The sequence below is a fragment of the Pseudopipra pipra genome, chromosome 8 (assembly GCF_036250125.1).
Source record: "Pseudopipra pipra isolate bDixPip1 chromosome 8, bDixPip1.hap1, whole genome shotgun sequence".
NCBI classification, from domain to species: Eukaryota; Metazoa; Chordata; class Aves; order Passeriformes; family Pipridae; genus Pseudopipra; species Pseudopipra pipra.
The window spans coordinates 20,845,445-20,865,696 of record NC_087556.1 but is presented as its reverse complement, the minus strand read 5'-3'; the positions used below and the strand labels follow the sequence as shown (position 1 = coordinate 20,865,696).

General features: G+C 40.1%; 2 protein-coding genes across 3 annotated transcripts; one reads left to right on the top strand and one right to left on the bottom strand.

The window, feature by feature from the left end:
• Window positions 1-6,349: 6,349 nt before the first annotated feature.
• Window positions 6,350-11,984, top strand: FFAR4 (free fatty acid receptor 4). The gene is made up of 3 exons (XM_064662905.1): window positions 6,350-6,929; window positions 7,693-7,821; window positions 10,876-11,984. Exons 1-3 carry the CDS (start codon window positions 6,363-6,365, stop codon window positions 11,281-11,283), a joined length of 1,104 nt encoding a protein of 367 aa, XP_064518975.1. The 5' UTR covers window positions 6,350-6,362; the 3' UTR covers window positions 11,284-11,984.
• A 354-nt stretch (window positions 11,985-12,338) lies between these two features.
• RBP4 (retinol binding protein 4) lies at window positions 12,339-19,317 on the bottom strand. 2 transcript variants are annotated; one of them, XM_064662908.1, is made up of 6 exons: window positions 19,191-19,317; window positions 18,889-19,024; window positions 18,114-18,250; window positions 17,857-17,963; window positions 16,270-16,482; window positions 12,339-12,547 (listed from the first exon to the last, which is right to left on the bottom strand). In XM_064662908.1, exons 2-6 carry the CDS (start codon window positions 19,015-19,017, stop codon window positions 12,534-12,536), a joined length of 600 nt encoding a protein of 199 aa, XP_064518978.1. In that variant the 5' UTR covers window positions 19,018-19,024; window positions 19,191-19,317; the 3' UTR covers window positions 12,339-12,533. The 2 variants fall into 2 exon arrangements, with proteins under 2 accessions (XP_064518978.1, XP_064518979.1); XM_064662909.1 differs by having other exon boundaries at window positions 19,155-19,256.
• Window positions 19,318-20,252: the final 935 nt, after the last annotated feature.

The following is a 20,252-nucleotide window of genomic DNA, read 5'->3' as shown; positions in this document are numbered from 1 at the left end:
ATGCTCATTTCAAGGAATAGAATTTCAACCTAGTAGAAAGCTGATGGTCTAGGGAAGCTTGGGTGTTAATATAAAGATTTACCAACACTAGGAAAGAAAAAGAAGTCTTCCTATGGTCAGTGAGAAGAGTAACGTTCAAAATTGCAACAGGAGAAAGTCTGACACAAGGAAAATCTTTCTGGTGGTTGGAGTAGATGAGCAGTGAAACACATCGCTTAAGGAGGCTGTGAAATCTCCACCACTGGAGATTTATGGGGACAGTTACATAACTACCTAAACTATCCCTGACACGTGAGTCTGCCTTGGGTCAGGGATATCAGCCATTGATTTCTCACAGTGCCTTGAAGTGCTATTTTAAATTACACACAAAGACCTGCAAACAACACACAATAAGATTTAAATAAAAACACAATTGTTGTTCTGCATTGCCCCTCAATGTTATTTCACTCCATGCAGAATTAGTAGCTACCACACCAGAATCATGAAAACAGTTTAATCTCATGTTTCTCAGGTGGAAAATTACTGGTATTCCTATGTCTGCATAAACTTCTAGTTTGAGCAGACAAAGCCATTTTACTGCACTGAGCCATCACAACCCTGCTGGAAAACGAGATAAATAACACAAACACTTGATGTCACTTAATTACCTGGTATTGGGAAGTGCCTCATCCCCACGTTGTTTTAATGAACAGCACCATGGTGTCTGGTTCTATGGCATTTGGGGAGTTTGGAATCCCCTCCACAAGGTGCTCCAGAAAGCTGGTGTACTGAGTGAGAGCTGGCCAAGCCAGCCAGTGAGAAACATGACTGCTCAAGAAAGGCTTGGTGTGTAGAAAGGAGATGCTCTGGAGGAGTAGCAGATGTAAATTCTCTTATAACATTGGCTGTCTATGTCAAATGAGCCTCTTGCAAAAAAAAAGCAGACTTCAAACAGGACATGTATCCAAGAAGTGAGACCTCCCCTTACACCCAGTCTCCCTTCAGACTTGGAACAGAAATCCACACCAGTAGTCAGGGACATTTTGCTGTCTCTCTCTGACCAAGTAAGATTTTAAGTATTTCATATTGAATTAATAGTTTCAAAAAGAACAAGATAAGATGCTTCAGAATATCCTGTAAGAATGAAGCCTGACACCTTACCATAGTGATATCCAGCTGGCTTCTTGACAGTGCCACCAGGTTTAATTTCCCTCATCAACTCAAAATCAGTGAATGTGCACACTGCAACAGTGAAAGTGCTAGTTTTATCAATGTAATAACTGTGATATGGTCAATATTATTTCATTCAACTAGACAGAAAACTCTACAGCTTAATTAAGGCATCCATGTTTTCAAGCCTCAGTTTTTAAGCAGCTTTAAGTCATCTCTTATCAGTCATTTCAAATGGCCATTGATAATATTAAACACAAACAATGTGGAAAGTAATGTGATTAGCATTACATTTGAGAAATCAGAAGGGTTTACAGCAGAATTTAAAGTATTATTTGAACTTTCTCTCATTGCTGTTGCGAGAGTGATTTTTCTACTTCTCCAGCCCTAGGTTAATGCTAGTTAAGCACGTGCCTTGCCTTCCAATATGGACAGATTTTCTTTGCAGCAGACAGGCACTCTGTTGACCTTATTTCAGAAAAATGTGGCTTTTAAAAGTAAAGTTTCTATTCCAATTCTGACCTGAAGAATCCCTGTTTCTCCCAACAAGTTACTCTTTAAGATGAGACATAAGGGAAAGAAAAGCAAGCCAATTCTCCTTAAATCTCACAAATAAGAGCATTCTCTAATCACTGGGTTCTTGAATATGAGGGAAAATAAGGATATCTGTGATCTCTGCACAGTGTACAACCCAGCAGACCAATGTGTTCAGGAAATGTCTGAGTACATCTCATGAGCATGAGAGGCTGGTGACAAGTTTGGTTTGTAAATCTTTCAGATGTACACAACAATATTTGCTTTGATGTCTCTGCATCAAAGGTCATTAGCAGGAATTTAACTTTACGCACACCTGAAAGTTAAGCAAAGGTTCAGTGGCCCTTAAACATCAGACTATAATTCTCCACGTAAATCTTACTCAGGATCTCAGTTCCTGGTGAGAGCATTCTACCATATCCTGCAATGTCCAAACAAATTATTCTGATACCCTGTATTCACTGATAAACACCCTAAATCCATGGGCTAGATGTGTGAGTGAAATAAAGTTTTTAAAACTGTTAAAAAACAACCTCATTTAGTTAGAACTCCAGTTTAGCTGGAGCTGAGTCACCCTGGTGAAGCTTGGTTAGCATGCAGCAAAACAGAATTCTCTTTTACATGGATTATGTACTTACATTTGCACTTGGTTCAGAGAGAAATCCCTTCATTACTGAAAGCCACAAGGAAAGTGTTCAATATTGATGTTGGCAAAAGTTCTGATGTTGGCAAAACTTCTGGTGGTCTTGACAACAAAAAGCTGACACAGCTTTTATTAGAAAGCACATCTACTGAGAGTAGTATCAGCAGCTCTGCATTTGACTGAGGCTTTGGTCAATAATGCTGCTGCTACAGCTTGAAACTACAGCACCACTGGCACATATCCCAGGAAGCATGCCAGCTTCTGATGGATACTGACCACAGCAAAATGAGACTTCTCAGAAGAAATAGTTACTTGCTCATGCCCCAGAAGAAACAGGGATTAGTTTTTGACAGGATGACACATATGAAGCACCTAGCTTTTTCAGTGGACAGTGGAGTGTGAGAGCTTGCTTCTATATGAAAATAAACAGATGCATTTATATTTGCAGTCCAAGTTTAAAATTGTCCCTTGCACATTGGTGTAAATGCTTCAGCTCACTGATATGAAAGTATACAGTGGGTGAGCAGTTAGAAAACTTCCTAAAAAAGAAAATAAATCAAAACAGACTTGTATTTGGAACATAATATGACAGTAACATGACTTCTTATAAGCACAGAATTTGTAGTGTTTAGAAGCAGAACAGCTGCAGTATGGTATGTAAAAGGAAAAGTGAAAATAAAAAGCTAACCTTGGATGCAATTTATGGTAAAAACCTTATTGTACAGACACAGTTTGAGTCATCTACAAGCTTGGAACCTCTTGTGAAGACAGAGTCAACATTTCTCATGTAATGAATTTAAATCACTTAGCAAATACTAAATGTGCAATACATCTGTTACAGAGGTCAGTGCTATTTACTCATTGTGAAAGAGGTGCACGACAATAGGCCCAAAGACTTAAACACCATTCTACACGCAAAAGGGTGCAAAACTAAGGTAAAACCCTTTACTAGATCATGTCCAAGTGGAACAAGAATTCCCATCTCCCAGAATCACCTAGCCCAAGTGGTCCCTCTCTCTGGGAATATTTCTTATGCTCAAGAAATAAATAAGCTGTCATGACAGCTCATGGTTGCCAGGGGAACAATCTGAAAAGCAGAGCTTGACTTATGGTATCAGGTAGCACAGCCCTTATCTGCCATAGGAGGCCAAGGCTTGGGCTCTCATTAAGGATGAAAAAGAATAACCACAAAAAAGGAGACAAGATTTTTTCCCCACTAGGAAAACCAGCTCCAGAGGGGTCCCCACGACCTTCCTTCAACCTAGGAACAATGATATCTGAGTTGACTCCATGTTTCACCACTTCTGAGCATAAAAGAGAACATAGGTTGAAAAAGTTATATAGGTTAAACAATCGTAACAGGTTTCCAAGCATTCTGTTAATCACTTCCTTGTCATAGGCGCCTGTGGTGCAAGTGCCACACACAGCACCCACCTATTACAGTAATGCCAGAGTAGCTCTGTCAAGATTATGATTCCTCCCTTCCTCAGATTTCACATTGTGGTTGTTGCTATGATTGTACATACCCAACAGCAAATACAGCTTTCGTACTTCATGGAAGGGAAAAGAAAACTACTTTTTAAGATAATGGATATATTAGACCCATGACTAATCAGATTACTTTTGTTCCTGCAATGAGCTCTCATTCATTTGATTGAACTCCATGGAAATGTGCATGTTTCTTCACACCTCTGCAGTCCCCAGGCACAGTATTTTGTACACAAGTTAGTGTGAAGCTCACTCACTAACAGCATACTAAAAGCAGCATTTTGCTTTGGTTCCCCTGAGCAAACAACAGGCTTATGTCAAGTAAGTAAGGTTCTCCCTCACACCTAAGGACTAAAGCTAAAGGTGATCCTTTCTAAAGAAGATCAAGGGTCTATCTAAATACTTTCACACATCATCTCATTTTCAAACCTTCTGCTTCTCTATGGCATTCCTTTTCTCCCTGGCTGAAAGTATCTTAATTTCTTCAATAATGCTGCTTTGGATGTTTCACTTTATATTTTCCTTCCCTTATTCTGTTTCCAATGTGTTTGCTTTTACTCTGAATTGACAGGCTCTGTTTCTAATTTCATTTTCCACTAATGCCAAAGAGGCTAAAGATTTTATTCATAACAAAATTTATATTTATCTGTGATACCATTTCCAGCTGTCCTGTTAATGCCTTCCAAGTTTGCACACAGTTACAATCAGACTTTTAACAATAGCTCTTTTGCCAATCCACACTGCTATTCAGAACTGACCACACCACCCCTATTGCCAGCTGTCCAGAACTTTGGGCTAAGTTTGTTAGATTGTAAAAAGTTCCAAACCAGTGAAGTTGTTGGCAACTGGAAGGTATTTGCTGCATTTCAAGATTCACTAGTAATTTTAAAGAATCAGTCCATAGCAGAGCCAACATAGATTGTGGCTAGATATGTCAAGCATTGATTATAAATACAATTTATCAGTAAGCATATTAAATTTGCCAAAACTTTTGTAATAGGGGTGCAGATTTTCTTCTCCCATCAAGTGATGTAGAATAAAGCATGTGTATCAAGACACTAGCCAGTCACTTGTGTTGCTGGATGAAAAACTCAAGCTTTGCAACTTCTCATATTGTCTTCACTTGAGTTAATAGTCCATCCCACTTAACAGCAACTAAGCCCACATTTCATACAGTCATCAACCAGCAGGAGTTAATAGGAGCATTTCATCCACCTGTTTAGGCTGCCCTGCAAACTCCCTGTTTGATGAGCTCAAGAGAAACATCCTAACTAAAAGCAATGCAAATTCTCCACTGGCAAAGATATGGGAAGTGGTCCAGGAAAGATGTCACTCTTGTCATCCCTCATTAGGAGATCGTCCCTTAGAAGGACTCAGTTTCTGGAATCCCCACTAATCTGGAATCCCCACTAATGCTGTTGCGTAAGAGGTTGATGGCAGGGTCACACCCAGGGTCCTGCAGAAGCACGGCCCGGTCACCAGGTCCCATTGGCACATCAGTTTGGAATAATTCTCACCTAATCAAAAGGTGCAGGTCCACACACCCAGCCTGTAACTGTGCCCTTGAGCACCCACACTGGCACTGAGCCAAACGAATGCATCCAGAGCTGTCTGAAGTTATACAACTGTTTACATACTTTATGAAAACCTTTTATCTTTTTTTATGAGACATTATCTGCTTGTCTGTGGCAATTTATGTGCTTCGCTCCCAGTCTATTTCCAAATAATCTGAAACGAAGAGCGTAAGTGGAAAGGCCTACTTTCATTTACAATCTGAGCAACTGCTTCCAGGAACTGAAGTTCAGAGAAAATATGATATTTTCTAGGCTTGTCTTACTTTAACAAGCTTCTCCAGCAAGAACGCGTGACACAGATGGGTAAGATTCTGGATCAACTTTGTAAACAGATCCCCAAAATCACAACAGCGACACTTCTCCATAGTTAGCACAAGCAGTGTACAGGTCTGCTGTTTCCAAATGGCGCTGTCAAGATAAAGTCAATGGGTAAATTCCTCTTTTCTTTTTTTGCCCTAGACTGGTGCAGGTTATTCCAGACTCCTGAGGAGAACTCTTGGAGTGGTATGGCAGCCATCCCTGTTTTAAGCCATGCACATCCACAGTGGATGGGAGCTGACTGGGTGACCTCCCCAGGTCACTGGCACCCCAGGGGCCCTTCCAGAGAGCTGAGCAGATCAGGGCTGGCCCTGGAGGAGGTGGCTGGGCCTGTGCCCCTTGGCATGGAGGTGCCAACATGCTGACCCAAACCCTCCCCAGGGAGGTGTCGGGCATCCCCTCACTACCGCCTCATGCACAGCAGCCTCGCCTTTGTGTGAGCTCCACTGTGTTTACTTTCCCACTTCCTTGTTCCACTCCGGCGCGAGGGCCATAAACCGCCCGGCTGGCACAGCAGAGCCTTCGGTGGCAGGGGCAGGAGGAAGAGGAGGGAGGGGGATGGCAGTCAGCCCCTTGCTCTGTGCTGGAAGGGCACCCCAGGTGCCACCGTGGTGGTTGGGAGCACAGCCCTTCCCCTAGGGCTAGTGCTACTGTCCATGGTGGGTCTCTCATGCCCACTGGCCTCCCTCATGCTGGGGTCCAGGAGGGCAGCAGGAGGGAACAGGACATTTTTCCCCTTCTTCTCGGACTTCAGGGGCCACAACGTGACGGCCCTGCGTGTCGGCGAATCATCTGCCCTGGCCTCCATCTTCCTGCTGTCCTTGGCGGGCAACATCTGGGGCATCTGTCTGCTGGTGCGGCGGCATCGCAGGCTGTGCGCCGCCAACTGCCTCGTCCTCAACCTCTTCTGCGCCGACCTGCTCTTCATCACCCCCATCCCCTTCATCGTCATCGTGCGCTGGACCGAGTCCTGGGAGCTGGGCGACGCCGTCTGCCACATGCTCTTCTATGTGGTGAGCCTGAGCGGCGCCGTCATCATCCTCTCCCTCTCGGCCGTCAGCCTGGAGCGCGTCGTCAGCATCGCCCGGCTGCGCCACGCCGCGTTCCGCCGCCGCAAGGTGCTGGCGGCCGCCTTGCTCCTCATATGGGGCTTCGCCGCCCTCGCCACCCTCCCGCTCTGTTGCTTCTTCACCGTGGTGCGGCTGCCCGCCGCCTCAGGCCAGGTGAGGGCGAGCGCCGGGCGGGCCCGCGGGAGCCGGGCCGGGGGCGGCGGGGACGGCGCGGGGAGGCGGGTGCGGGGACGGGCGGCGGGGAAGGCTCGTCCGCCTCTGCCACCGGGGGGGCGAGGTCGCCGGGGGAGATCGCACCGAGGGACATCATCGCACCGAGGGACATCGCTCCTGGGGCGGGCAGCGGCCGCGCCCAGAGGAGCGCCCGGAGGTCCCCTCGGCCGCCACCCCACCCCGCTCTCCCGGCGGACCGTCCCGTTGGATGGGGAACACTCATCGGCTGGGATTCTTTTATGTTCCCTAGTGCGGGTCAGAGATCCCCTTTCCAGCATGCTTCCCCTTACCGAGGGATCAGCAGCCTGGGAGAGCTGCCCAGCACCTGTGGCCTCCTCTGTACCAAATGCCCATGCACAGATTTTTCTGCCTAGTATTTTGAAATGCATACAAAAGTGCACCCAACTTGACACTCAAATACATGATTAAGTTTAAGGTCTGTAAGATTCAATTTAAAGTTGCTATCAGCATTTGATATGAAATTTATGGCAGCATTCCAGTTGCAGACACATCTCTTGTATTTCTACGGGCTTTTAAAACAATGAAGTAATACATTAGTTCACAATTTGTCTAAGTAGAAGGTTTTCCCATATTCAGTTTAGTCTGCAGCCCCTTTTTCCATGGGCATAGAGGGAGATAAGAACAATGCTGTAGTAAAAATGATGGTACAATGTTGCTTTTCTTCTTCATTCTTTGTAAATAGGAGATTCAGATTTGCACCCTGGCTTGGCCCACCACTGCAGGAGAAATAGTCTGGGATACGACCTTTGCCATTGTTTTCTTTCTAATACCAGGATTAGTCATTGTTGTCAGTTACTCCAAAATCTTACAGGTATGTTTTTCCTTTAAATTTTGTTGTAGAACAAAGAGAAGTAAACAATAACTCACTAGGCATCAACATATTGTCACTGAATACAAATACACCTAAAGGGAACAGATGTCATTTGTTCAATAAATGATACGTTTGTATAAAATGAAGCACTTCAACCGGTACATATCAGCCTACACATTTCAACTAAAAACATGCTTGAATAGCACATTACCTGAGGCTCAACAAAAAGTCTGTCTTCATATACATATAATATTAAATACACATCTCCACTTATGCTGTTCAAGCTAAAGTAATTCTCCTAAATGCTGAAAGAGTCAAGCATTTGAAATAACTAAAAACTAGATTTTGCTTTCCTTGAGCCTAAACTCCAGCCACAGGAGATTTGTAAGAAAGCAGAGAGAGCCAGGACTAGAAACATCCATCCAGTTTTTGGATCTGCTGGCTTTCTACAGGTGTATCTAATACACAGATCTCATTAGATTATACTTAGTCCTTCACAGTTTCAAATGCTGCAAACAAAACCTGTAAATTAAACCCACTTTCTTTCTAAGTGGATGTTTATCTCTTGAAATATAGGCCAAAATACCCAACATCACAAAGTTTTCATCTATATTCTAGCAAGCATAATATTAGTACCTAAATTCCTTTTAAACTACCTGATTTAGTACATCCTTCTCTTCCAAAAACAGAGTGAGAAGGATCTAGAAATCTTCAAACTAGGCACTGAAATGCCTAGGTTTTAGCAACTGCCCCCAAAAGATTCTTGATTTCTTTATTGGGTAATGAAGCTTCTCATATTATGCTTTTTGAACCCCATATTTGCTGTAGGCAAAGGGCATACAGCACCTCAGTGGGGAGTGTGAGCTCTTTGAAAGAACTGCAAACTGCCAGCCAAGGGATGCCACAGTTCTTGGTCAGAGACTAGGACAGGAATGGTGTTTGTCTTGTCCTTGCAAAAACTAGATTACAAGTAAATTTAGAAAACAAAATGGCACATAAGGAGCTAGAAGGCAAAAAAAGTGCTTGGAATACTGGATTACAAGACAGACATGCTGCCAAGCTCCTGTTTCTTTTCCAGCTTGGCAACAGAGATGCTAAGATGCATTTCATTTATGTTGAACTGAAAAAGGCCTGAGGCCCATAGCAGGATATAATTGAATCTTCCCTCTCACACAGCTCTCCAGGAAGCAACCAGAAATCTGCTGGAGAATATCTCAGTCCCTGAGTCATTCCCAAGGGCAGACTCATTCTCACTTCATGATGCCAGTGCACACGTAGCACAATGCTTAGTGTTGCTGGAAGCAGTTCAAAACATTCATGTATTCACATAACAACATCTACGATGATGATGATGATTGACTACAGATATAAGACCTCGAATTTGTTAACAAATATACCCTAAAAATGTCTACTTAACAATTTACTATGAAATTGAGTACTATTTTTATGTAACACTTCCCAGAAGCCTGGCAAAAATGACAGATTAGAAGCCATGATTTGTAATTTATTTGGTTTTGTACTCTTCTGCCTCTCAGGCAAGACTTAGTCTGGAGGCTAGAGCTAGGAAAGATGTCTGTGTTCTGGAAGTTACATACTTATATATGTATACCTGACTTCTAATTTCCTGTTTGTCCAAGTGTGGTCCAGATGCCCACAATAGGTATCTAAATTCCATATACTGGGCAGGCCAAAAAGGCATCCACGACATATTACTGCCACCCATTTCCACTGAGCACTTCCTTAAGATGAGATTGCATCTTATTTACCAGAATCCTGTCCCCTTCTCAGGCTCAGCAGCTTATGAGAAGCCCATTTTTGGATCACAGGTTTTGATTTATACACCTACATTCTGTTGAAATCTTTGGAAGATATCTAGGTTCTTAATGAGTATTTATTCTAGACCATCTATGTCTGTCACAAATTCAGAAAACTACAGAAAGAATGACAAATTAGTCTCTCTCTCTAAACATTTTCATCTCTACCTGAAGCAGTAAACTATTAAGTATTACTTGTATTAGTGTTATCCTTCCTGTAGTTTCTGCTAAAGGGAAGTGTCACACATAAAAGTGGCAGGAAGAGCCTTACACCTCTTGCTTTCCTTCTCAGACAGCAAATCGATCAAGGCTTTTGAAAATATCCCTTCTTTATGCATGCAGGGGATAAAATGGCATCTTGGTTATTTAGCATAAATGTTTCTTTGCTAAATATTTCAGTTTTATTTTATTTGCCTCAGTTGTGAATGTCAACTTCCCTGCCAACTTCAGTGAAGGCAGGGATGTAGAGCATGAGATTCAGTTTTCTGCAAGTTCCTGGGATTCAATATTCTACCTAATGACAGATGATTCACACCCATCAATACTAGATTACCAAACTACACATAGTCTGGTTTATTATCAGAGAGTACTTTTATATGACACAGATTTTCATAGTGACAAAAGGATCTGTAAGATTTCATGTTAGTGCATTGAAAACAATTCTGATTACTGAGAAGCTAAAAGTCGACGCAAAACAACATATAATCTCATTCACATTTAAAATTATTTAGCTACCATAAAAAACTAATGCTTCTTCTAATCCCTACCTTATAATATCAGCATGGCCATAAGAGAATTGGATTGCATTCCCTTTTGCCCATCAACAACGATTGTTAACTATGTTCCAGCTTGCATTTGTGAAAGAAATCAATGGGTTTCTTTAGATGGAACAAATGAGGTAATAATTTGAATTTAATGGGATTTCATGAGTAAGTAAGGCTCTGTTTTATGTTGAAAAGTATTTTTGACTGGTAGAGAGCCATGACAAGAACACCCACCTTAACTAATACTGAGGTGAGTTCACAGCTGAGAGGAAAAAAAATTGCTAGTGAAGTGAGAATGTTTTAAATGGAACCACTGACAAAAAGTACAAATGGAATTCTGCAATGCCTTTTTTTGTAGTCACTTTTCAAAAGAAAACAGAAAGATCACGTGCCAAGATCTTCTTTTTCACTTGTAAAAATGTGTTAATAATTCTTCTATGTTTCAGTGAAAGTTACTTTCTTCTCTTTTGCTGCAGATTACAAAAGCATCAAGAAGAAGTTTAAATGCTGGTTTAGCCTACTCAGAAAATCATCAGATCCGTGTTTCCCAGCAAGACTACAAACTATTCCGAGCCCTTTTGCTGTTGATGATCTCTTTCTTCATTATGTGGAGCCCAATAGTAGTAATTATTTTTTTAATTTTAGTTCAGAACTTCAAAAAAGATTTAAATATTTTGCCATCAGTTTTCTTCTGGATAGCATTATTTACTCTTGCCAACTCTGCTGTCAATCCAATTTTGTATAATGTTGCCCATTTCAGACGTAAATGTCAGGAAATTCTTCTCTGTTGTACCGGGAACCCTGAAAGGCATAGGGCAGGTACAGAAACCACTGCCAGAAGAAGTAACCATGAACAGCCACACTTATCTTTCATTACCAGATAATTATTTAAAGTCTGAGCTGTGCCACACTTTGGATGTTGTCTACACTTTTCCAGGTCGAATAGGTCACTCTGATATAGTATTATATGCCAGAGAAGGGGGGAAAAAAAAGCTAAATCTGTATTTTTGTTTCCTGCAGGTAAAATTCTCTTGACTTCACTGCTTTGCCTCAGTAAGATTTGTACAATTTAATCCAATGGATTGAATTCTCCTCTTACGCTGAAATAAATAGGAATATAGCAGTGAACTCAGTGAATGTAAAACAGCTGAAATAAGTACTTGCCAGATGAAACAATTTCTATGAGGGTACATTTTCAGATGGCATAAATCTCATTAACTTTAATGAGGTTATAATGAATCTATATCAAGAGGGCACCTGATTCATTTTTACTTGTTATTTTCTACTGAGTAAAAGAAATAAACTTTCTAGTTTAATGTTCATCCTCAGAACACTAATGAAAATGTTCATCCTCAGAAAGTGTGTGCTTTTTTTAATCCCATTGTAAAAGAGAATTTGATTATACTCTTAGATTACTGACTGCCTGAACCTATGTTTGAGCCAACTAAACAATTTCATGTAGGAAACAAGGTGATAAACATATATTATGACCAAGTGAATGACCAGTTTGGTTCCATCTCAAATTAAAAATGTGGACATGATGCATATTAATTTATAAATAAAGAATAAATAAAAATGGTTAATTGTCGTGTGTAAAATAGTTCTTTTAAAAAGATGCATATTTTTTATGTCTCCAGTAGTCATATAATAATGTTAATCAGTGATATATAGGGTCATTGAAATTCCTTCCTCTTTTCTAAAAGTCTATTGGGAATGATTTTCAGTATGTTCTAGGAAAAAATACAGCATTGAAAAGAAATTAAAATACATATATTTTGGGTTTTATAATTAGTACTCTTTTAGTCAGAAATTGAAACCACTAAAAAAAAGCAAGATTGAATTCTTAATGCCATCTGAGACCAATTCAAAACAGTGCACTAAGATAACAGTCTACTAATAAAACCAATGTCTACATATGTACAGATTTGCATACAAACAATTTTCATTCCCTGTAATCCAAGTTTATTAAAATGTTTCATTGGTTTATCAACAAGGTGAGCTACATAGGTCAGATAAATATATTCAAAATCTAAACGAAGCCATTTGAAACATTTTCCAGGGAACACCCGATCAATGTGTTAACTTTACATCCATGGTGCTGTTGCATGGTTTCTTTCCATAGTTTTGGACCTCCTTAAGAGCAAAATCCTGAAACACACAAAACCAAAAATTTTGTTTTTCAACCACACTAGACAAAATTACAATACACAAACTTTCAACAAATTTAAAATGTCCATGTCTAATTTCTTTAAAATGCTCTTGAGTCCTGCAGTCTGTAACTTGTAGTAATAATAATAATAATGCTATTACCTTGTTCTGCAGTTTATAATTCCAAAGAATTTTCAACTCAGAAGACAACAGGAATTCATCCAACCTGTTACACATGTCCTGAGCATTTAATACTTTGGCAAATAAGGTACTGGACAGATCAGTGATAAAAGAGTTATTTATTTACTTTAACAAGCTTCAAATTATTTGCATTTTAAAAATTATTAATTTAAGAATGTCTTTCAGCAAAATAAGAATCTCCTGACCTCCAAAACTTCTAATGGCAATAGTAAATTAGCTGAGGGAACATACTACCCCTTAATTCACAGTTTTTTCTTCTAGCAATTGCTAACAGCAGATTTAGCTTTCACTTCTGCTGACATGACACTGTATTGTATTTACAAGTATTCTCACTTAATATCCACACTCATATTGCATAACTTAAAGTAACAAGGTATTACTCTAAGAGACTAAGTGTATCACAGCTGCATCTATATTTGAAAAAGAGCTACCATCAGAAGTGCAATGTAAGTTAGAACAAAAAACTTGTCATTTCCTAGGCTTCTCTTTTTGCCTTGAAGAGCCAGTATAGAAAGAACATATTTTTGGGGTTTTTTTTAATCAAGGTAAGTTTTGTACCTCTATTGGTTTGGCATACACACACACACACACATACTCACTCTCTTAATTTGAGTACAGCATTAATTTAAAAAGCTAATGAAAAATGGTTGGGAAAAATATTAGCTTCAAGACATAGCAGAGTATGCACAATTAGAAACAGATACAAGTTGTTATAGCAGCATCTATTAACATCAGTCAGAATTTTAGCACAGTAACAATGGGATGCAGGTCAATATAGACAATTGAAGTTGGCTTGTTTTGCTAGTAATTCTTTATCTCCTAATAGCAGATTTAAAACTAAAGTAGCAAGGCTTCCAATCGTCATATAAGGAATTAAGCGAATTTTGTAAGAATTTCTGATACAAAGCTTTCAATAAATGATTTTTTTCAGTTTAGCTCACAATCATTCTTTCACTCCCAAATGTACTTGCCTTGCAGGAACTTTGGTTAATGATACTGGAATATTCAGAATCAACTGACAATATAGTAATTACAGGTCCTGATTACACAAAGGGGAAAATGCAAGTTGCTGGCTTTAATTTATACTTTGGTGCTGGGCTCATAAACTCTGGCATAATCCTCAATAAAAAAGGACCGGGGCTACTATTTTTTTCTTTACAAACAGTATGGAACTCACTGTTTGTATCAGATATATCAGACACTGCACTCAACACCTAAAATTTGAGTATAAATTAGGATGGCAGACAAATAACAGTGCAACTTGGTAGATTTGATATTTCTATAACAAACTAGAGGAAGCATGATCAACTTTTAAATTAAGGTTAATAAGTCAAAGAATATTTAAGGCTGAACTTTCAAAAGGCATTCTGAGGTCTTATGTTTAAATTACAGTGTTGCTTCTTTACTCTGCAAAAAACCACAAGCATTCTATTATATAGAAGTTCTGAAATATTTGAAAAAGTTATATCACAAATTATGAATAAATGAATATATTCCAATTTTTCTTTTTGGTTTATAGTTTCTTGCAAAGATTGACAATACATTTATTGTCTTGCAGGCCTCATATGGAGTGGAAATAATAGAAATACAGATTCTACCATGCTGAACTGGACCAGTACTTGAACTAGCCCAATATCCTTATTTTACAGTGGGATAGTACTTCCTCTGAATTTGATAAAAATACAAGGAACCACCATAACACACAGCTCCCAAAATCACAGCTGTATATCTATACTTTATCTTAGATTTAATATAATATCCCTAATCATCTCATTATTTGGTTTTCTTATCTTCAGAAATTTTTATTCTTGCTGTACCTCATTTGAAAAACAGTGAACGCAGGATTCAAATCAGAAAAGTGTTGTTGATTTATCTAATGACATTGTTTATTTTCTATCCTACCCTTTATGCAATCATACAAATCACTCACAAAAGTCAGTTTCATTTGCATTTATGGTGTCTCTTGTTCTTGACTGCCGTAAGTCTCAACTGTCTTATATTGTCCCCAAATTCTCATTCAAGATAAAATTTTTGTTTTCATTGTTATCAGGTACTTTTTGCAGGTTACTGATCACCATCTACCTTAGCAGATCTTTCAGGCACCTTGTTATCAGCATACCCACTTTACAACATGGCAATATCTTACTCTGTTTATAGATCAGATGAACAGGTAATAGAGCCACAAGAGCTGACTGTGCTCATCTGTTCTGACTTTCTTTAGAAGACACAAAAGTTTCTTCAGTCAATCCCTGTTTGTTCTAACATGTCATTGAGGAAAGCTTTTAATCTTGATTTACAGATTTCAGTGATGAATATACAACAGCTCTTGGTAAACTGTTCCAAAGGTTAATGACCTTTGGAGTTAAACAAATGGCTATTTATTTCTGCTCTAAATGTCCAGTTTAAAGTTCCATCCATTTAAATTTATTAGTTCTATGTTTGCAAGTCCTTTATTATCCAATTACCATTGCTTGTGTGGGCAAGCACAGACTTTGCTCAGGTCAGCCCTTAATCTCTTTCTAATGAGAAATATCAAGGTCTTTGAAGCACTCACTAGAGGACACATTTTACAGACTTCCAATCATTTTCTCTGCTCTTCTTTGAAACTTCTAATTCATTCTCAGTACTCTTCCAGTTATCGTTATCATCAAATGTCACATAGCAAGCAGACCTATGCCAAGCACAAGCCTCATATGAGTCTTGGTTTATGCATCCAAGAATCACATTAAATCTTTTGCCACACTGTTACATTGGGAGTTCACTGATTCACTGGTCAAGTCTTCTGTAGATGTCTTTCAGAGTGTGAGGGGAATGTAGGAACAGATACACTACTATTTTATTTGTTCTAAATATTCTGATTTTTCTTCCTCATTCTTTACTATTACTCACTCTAAGTGTAATTTTTATCAGGAAGTACATTATGTTTTGTTCTAGATGATTATTATTTTCCCTTTTCTAATGTACTTGAAGAATAAGTGAGCTAATCTATATCCTTCCCTGTGTTGCAAGCTCAGCCTGACTGTATGACTCAGTATATGTCCCTCTTCCACTACCCTTTGTGAAAAGGTTGGCATGAGGACCTGTGAGAAAGGGTCTGCTGTAAGGATCCTTTCCAAGACTTCTGATTGTCCCTAAAAGATTTTTTAAAGAATTTTTCAAATAGATTTTTGAAAAAAAGCAAAGTGTTCTGATTAAAGAAACACAATTACTTTTTAACACAACTGTGAAGTCTATCTGTACAATGTTTACTCACACTACATTGATTTAATTGTTTTACAACTTCCTCTAATTACTGTTTCAGCTGATCTGATATGCTACATAAAAAGCTATACACTTTTGCTCTCCTTCAGATAAGGGAAGTAAAAGTTGGAAATAACACTGCAAGGTCCAGTTTTCAAAATACAGTGTTACAACCACTAAGTAAAAGACTTCATGCATTTTACATTTAATGAGCAAGAGAATCCCAGCGCTTTAGTTGTTAAACCCTGAAATAAAATTCTTCAGAAAAAGAAGGTTCTTACCATTATGAACGATAACTCTGTATTTTCTGTCCAAACAGAGGTCCATCTGCCTTTGCCTGACAATTTTCTGTGCCTCTGGAGGCAAACCCTTGGGGTCCCGGGAGAACACAAAGGAATAGCTGTTAGCACAAGTGCCGTCCGCGTTCAGCTGGCGGCAGGAGTAATGAAGAGCATATGTATCATAATCTGTGTCCACTATCCAGTGATCATCATCTGGAAGAAACCACAGCAAAGAAGCAAAGGTGTTAGAGACACGAGTAAAATCTAGAAAATCAGAAGAGATTGCTGCCATAACTCTGTAAAGAAAATATTAAGATGAAAATTGGTACAAATTATAACAGATTAGCTCGTAGTTTATTCCCGCGTCCAGTATTTCATTCCATGTTTGGAAAGAAGTTGTTTGTTTTAAAGAGAAAATAAACATATTTAGCAAGGACATGCTAATCCTCTTCCAGATGACTCAAAACTGTAACTATTTTCCCACCAGGGATGTTACTTAGACTGTATTTTTAGAGAAAAAAGATTGTCAAGCACTTTGCGTGTGCGTTAAAAGTGTATTTGGTACAATGAACCTTCTTCTTAAAACACAGTTACAATTTCAAAGAATTCTGAACTATTTAGCTATGTAACCTGATAAATACCTGGTCACACAGACACCCTGTGCTAACAGAAGTGAATCTAAGTGTTTGCAGTAAAGCAGGTTAGATCTGCACCTTCCTCTCCTGGAGCAAAAGATTCTCCCTTGCACTACCATCTGCACTGGTGAAAGCAGCACTATGTTCTCTTCCCCTTTTTTCCTGTGGGGGGACACCAGGCTTTTTAGAAAGGTAGAATCTGGGCTCAGCCAGCAATCTGAAGCATCCATGATTCAGCAGCATGTTGTGAGGAGACCTGGCAACAATTTAAAAACCATTGGCATTCAAAACATTCTTTTAACTGTGTCTTTGGACAGAATGGAGCTCCTGTCACTTTCAAATTCCACCTGCTTCCCTTGGAAGCAATCCAAGGAAATGTCTTGAGCTACAAAGAGTCTGAATCTCTACTTGGCTCAAGAAACTAATTTTGCATAGGGTGTGACAAATTACCTAAAAATATGAATATATAGACATATATATAATATTTATAGGATAGTTTTTGTCTCTTAAAACAGAGAAATCTCTACATTTTCAGACAGAAGACCAAACAAAATAACATTTGCTAAATCCTCTTTGCTGTTTGGCTAGGTCTGACATCAGGCTTCTCAGACAGAGCAGAAACATCCGGTAACTGAGTTCTGAACTAAACCAAGTCTTGAAATACTTCATATGCCTTTCATTTCTTTCCAAACAGTGACCTTCGATTATATTGTTGAGTAACAAACAAAAGAAATACAAAGGCCTGATCTTCACTTGTTTAAAGAAAGCCAGCCAGCTGTCCCATATAAAAAGTAGTGATTACCTTGTTCACGTTAAGGTTTCGTGTATGATAGTTATTACCTCTTTTAAACGTGCTTAAGAAATTCAACAGTACTTTTTCCTGCCCCAGCATGGACATGCAATACAACTAGGCTTCCAAGTAGTTCTGCATCTTCTGTAATTATGTACTCACTTCCTTTCTGCAGAAAAGAGGCAACACCCCAGTACTTCATCTTGAACTTGGCAGGATCCTCTGTGTCAGTGAAAGAGCCGATCATGTCAGCACAGACATCCCAGTTACTGTAGCCAGAGACAAAGAAAATATCGCAGTCAAATCTAACAGCACAGATTCAGTGTGACTGGCACAGGGATAGCAGGCAGGTTTGGAGCACCAGTAAGTGCAGCAGAAGCTTAGTGAATGGAACAAGAGGAAAATTGCAAACAGCTTACTTGAAGAGTCTGACTCTGCCCTTTGCAGTAGCACTCATTTGTCCATTCTCATCTACAGTGAACTGGGCTACCACATTGTCCCGCAGAAATAGTCCCTCAGGATCTTTTTTTGCCATACCATACCAGGTGCCACTGTACTGCAAGGAAATAAGAAAGGCTTCAGTGAGACCTAGAAGAATGGAAACATTACAGACACTACAGGCTAGGGTAGGTGACAGAGGGAATGGCATACAGATCTTTGACCCCCTGCCTCCAAGTTGTACCTAAGAAACAAATCTAGCTGTTCCAACAGCATAAACCCACCAATACATCCTACTGCAGTCAGAGTTTGTAGAAATATTGACCTTTTTCAGTTATCTTATTTGTATCTGCAGCTCTCCAGTATTAGGAATACAAAATTTAGTGGAAAGAGATTAACAACTGGCAGATCTTGACAGATTTATGTACAAGTTTTTTTTCCTTGCAATCATATCTGAAAACACCAGATTATTAATTTTTCATAGAAACAACAAAGTCATCACAGTTCTTTTGCTTAGACCATACAGTTTGAGTCCAGTCTCTAAACCTCAGTTTCTGCAGTATTTATCAGATGCATCAAGATCGAGCATCTGTGGAGGTGTGGGCAACATTACACGCTTCTGCTGTTTCTCAGTATTGCAGTCTGTGACTCTAAGTGAAAATGCGAACACACTGGTGCTACTGAATGTCAAATTCTGTAGCCTGGGAAGAGGAGCTAGGCAAGACATCACAGATCCAGAAGAGAAAGGAGATTTACCCTGGTCTTGTCGAAGTTCTCCTTGACTTTGAAGCTGCTCACTCGGCAGTCCCGCTCCGCGGTGGTGCTGCCCAGCAAGGCCAGAGCCAGCAGCAGCAGCCAGGGCAGAGCTCTCTCTGTGTGGTCCATCCTGTACCTGCAGCAAACAGACAGAGAATAGCATCAGAAACAGGCTCTGTCACACAAGCGAGGAAGGGAGGAAGGCTGCCCTGCCAGGTCACCAGGACATCCAGCAGCTTTCCCTGATGCATGTGCAGGCAAGGCACCTGGTTGTCCCCAGCCCACAACAGCAGGTCCCTTACAGACAGTGCCGGTCCCTGTAGCCTCTGGAGAGCCCAAGTGTTGATGGTGGTGCCTGGACAGGGAACACTTTATGTAGTCCTGGGCTTTCGCAACCCCCTGGGCTACAAAGCCAGAGTTGGAGGGGGAGTAGGTATGTGGGTCAGTGCCTGCTGCAGGCTGGGCCCCTTCATAACAACCTCTTGCATAACACCCATGAGCTCAGGTGGTCTTTGACCCAGATCTGCAGCCAAGCAGGTGCTAGAAACAAATGCCTTTCTTTGCTTTTCCTGACCCAAAAGCAGAGCTCGCACCTGGGGGAAGGGGAGTGCACATGTATGTGGAGAACAAATGGAATGAGAGGCACCCCACCTGTGCATGGCGGAGAGTGAACTGCCTCCACCTCCCCTGTGATTTTACACACTGCAGTCCAAAATCCTTCTCACCCAATGCGCTAAACCCAGTTACAAGGTGCAGACTTGCTTCCTCCACCTCCTTCCCAAATTCCTTTCCTCTTTTCCCTTATAAACAGCGGCAAACATAATACTTGCAAGTTTCTGCTAATGTTTCTGAAAGCCCAGTCATGCCAGAACCAATTCACGTCCTCATGACTGATTCCCTCTTGCTTCCAAAAGGCTGTCTTGGGTGCTAAATCATCTCATGATTGGCTCCCAGCAACAGGAACTGGGGTCCTGCAGATCTTCAGGAAGGCGAAAGAGCTCTTTTGTGTGATACTGCAAAGGCAGCAGCACCTAAGTGTGGCCTGCAAATACCCAAATACATGTACACATCACATTTGACCCTTTGGACATCAGTTTTAAATCAGATATTCCACAGTTTCTATTCTGTTTTTGACAAACTGTTTTCAGTTATATAAACCATTATTTTCTCCTGTCCAGGCAAGTTTTGCTGCCTCTCAGTCAATATTTGTTCTCCAGTTTCAACATCTTTAGGAAGCATTAGAGAAAACCTGTTAATTATTTTCTAGGCATGTAACTAGAGCAGGATAGGAAAAGCATGATTGCTACCAAGAGAACTAATTCACTAATTTTTTTCACTTCCCAATTTTGAAAGAATAAAGGCAG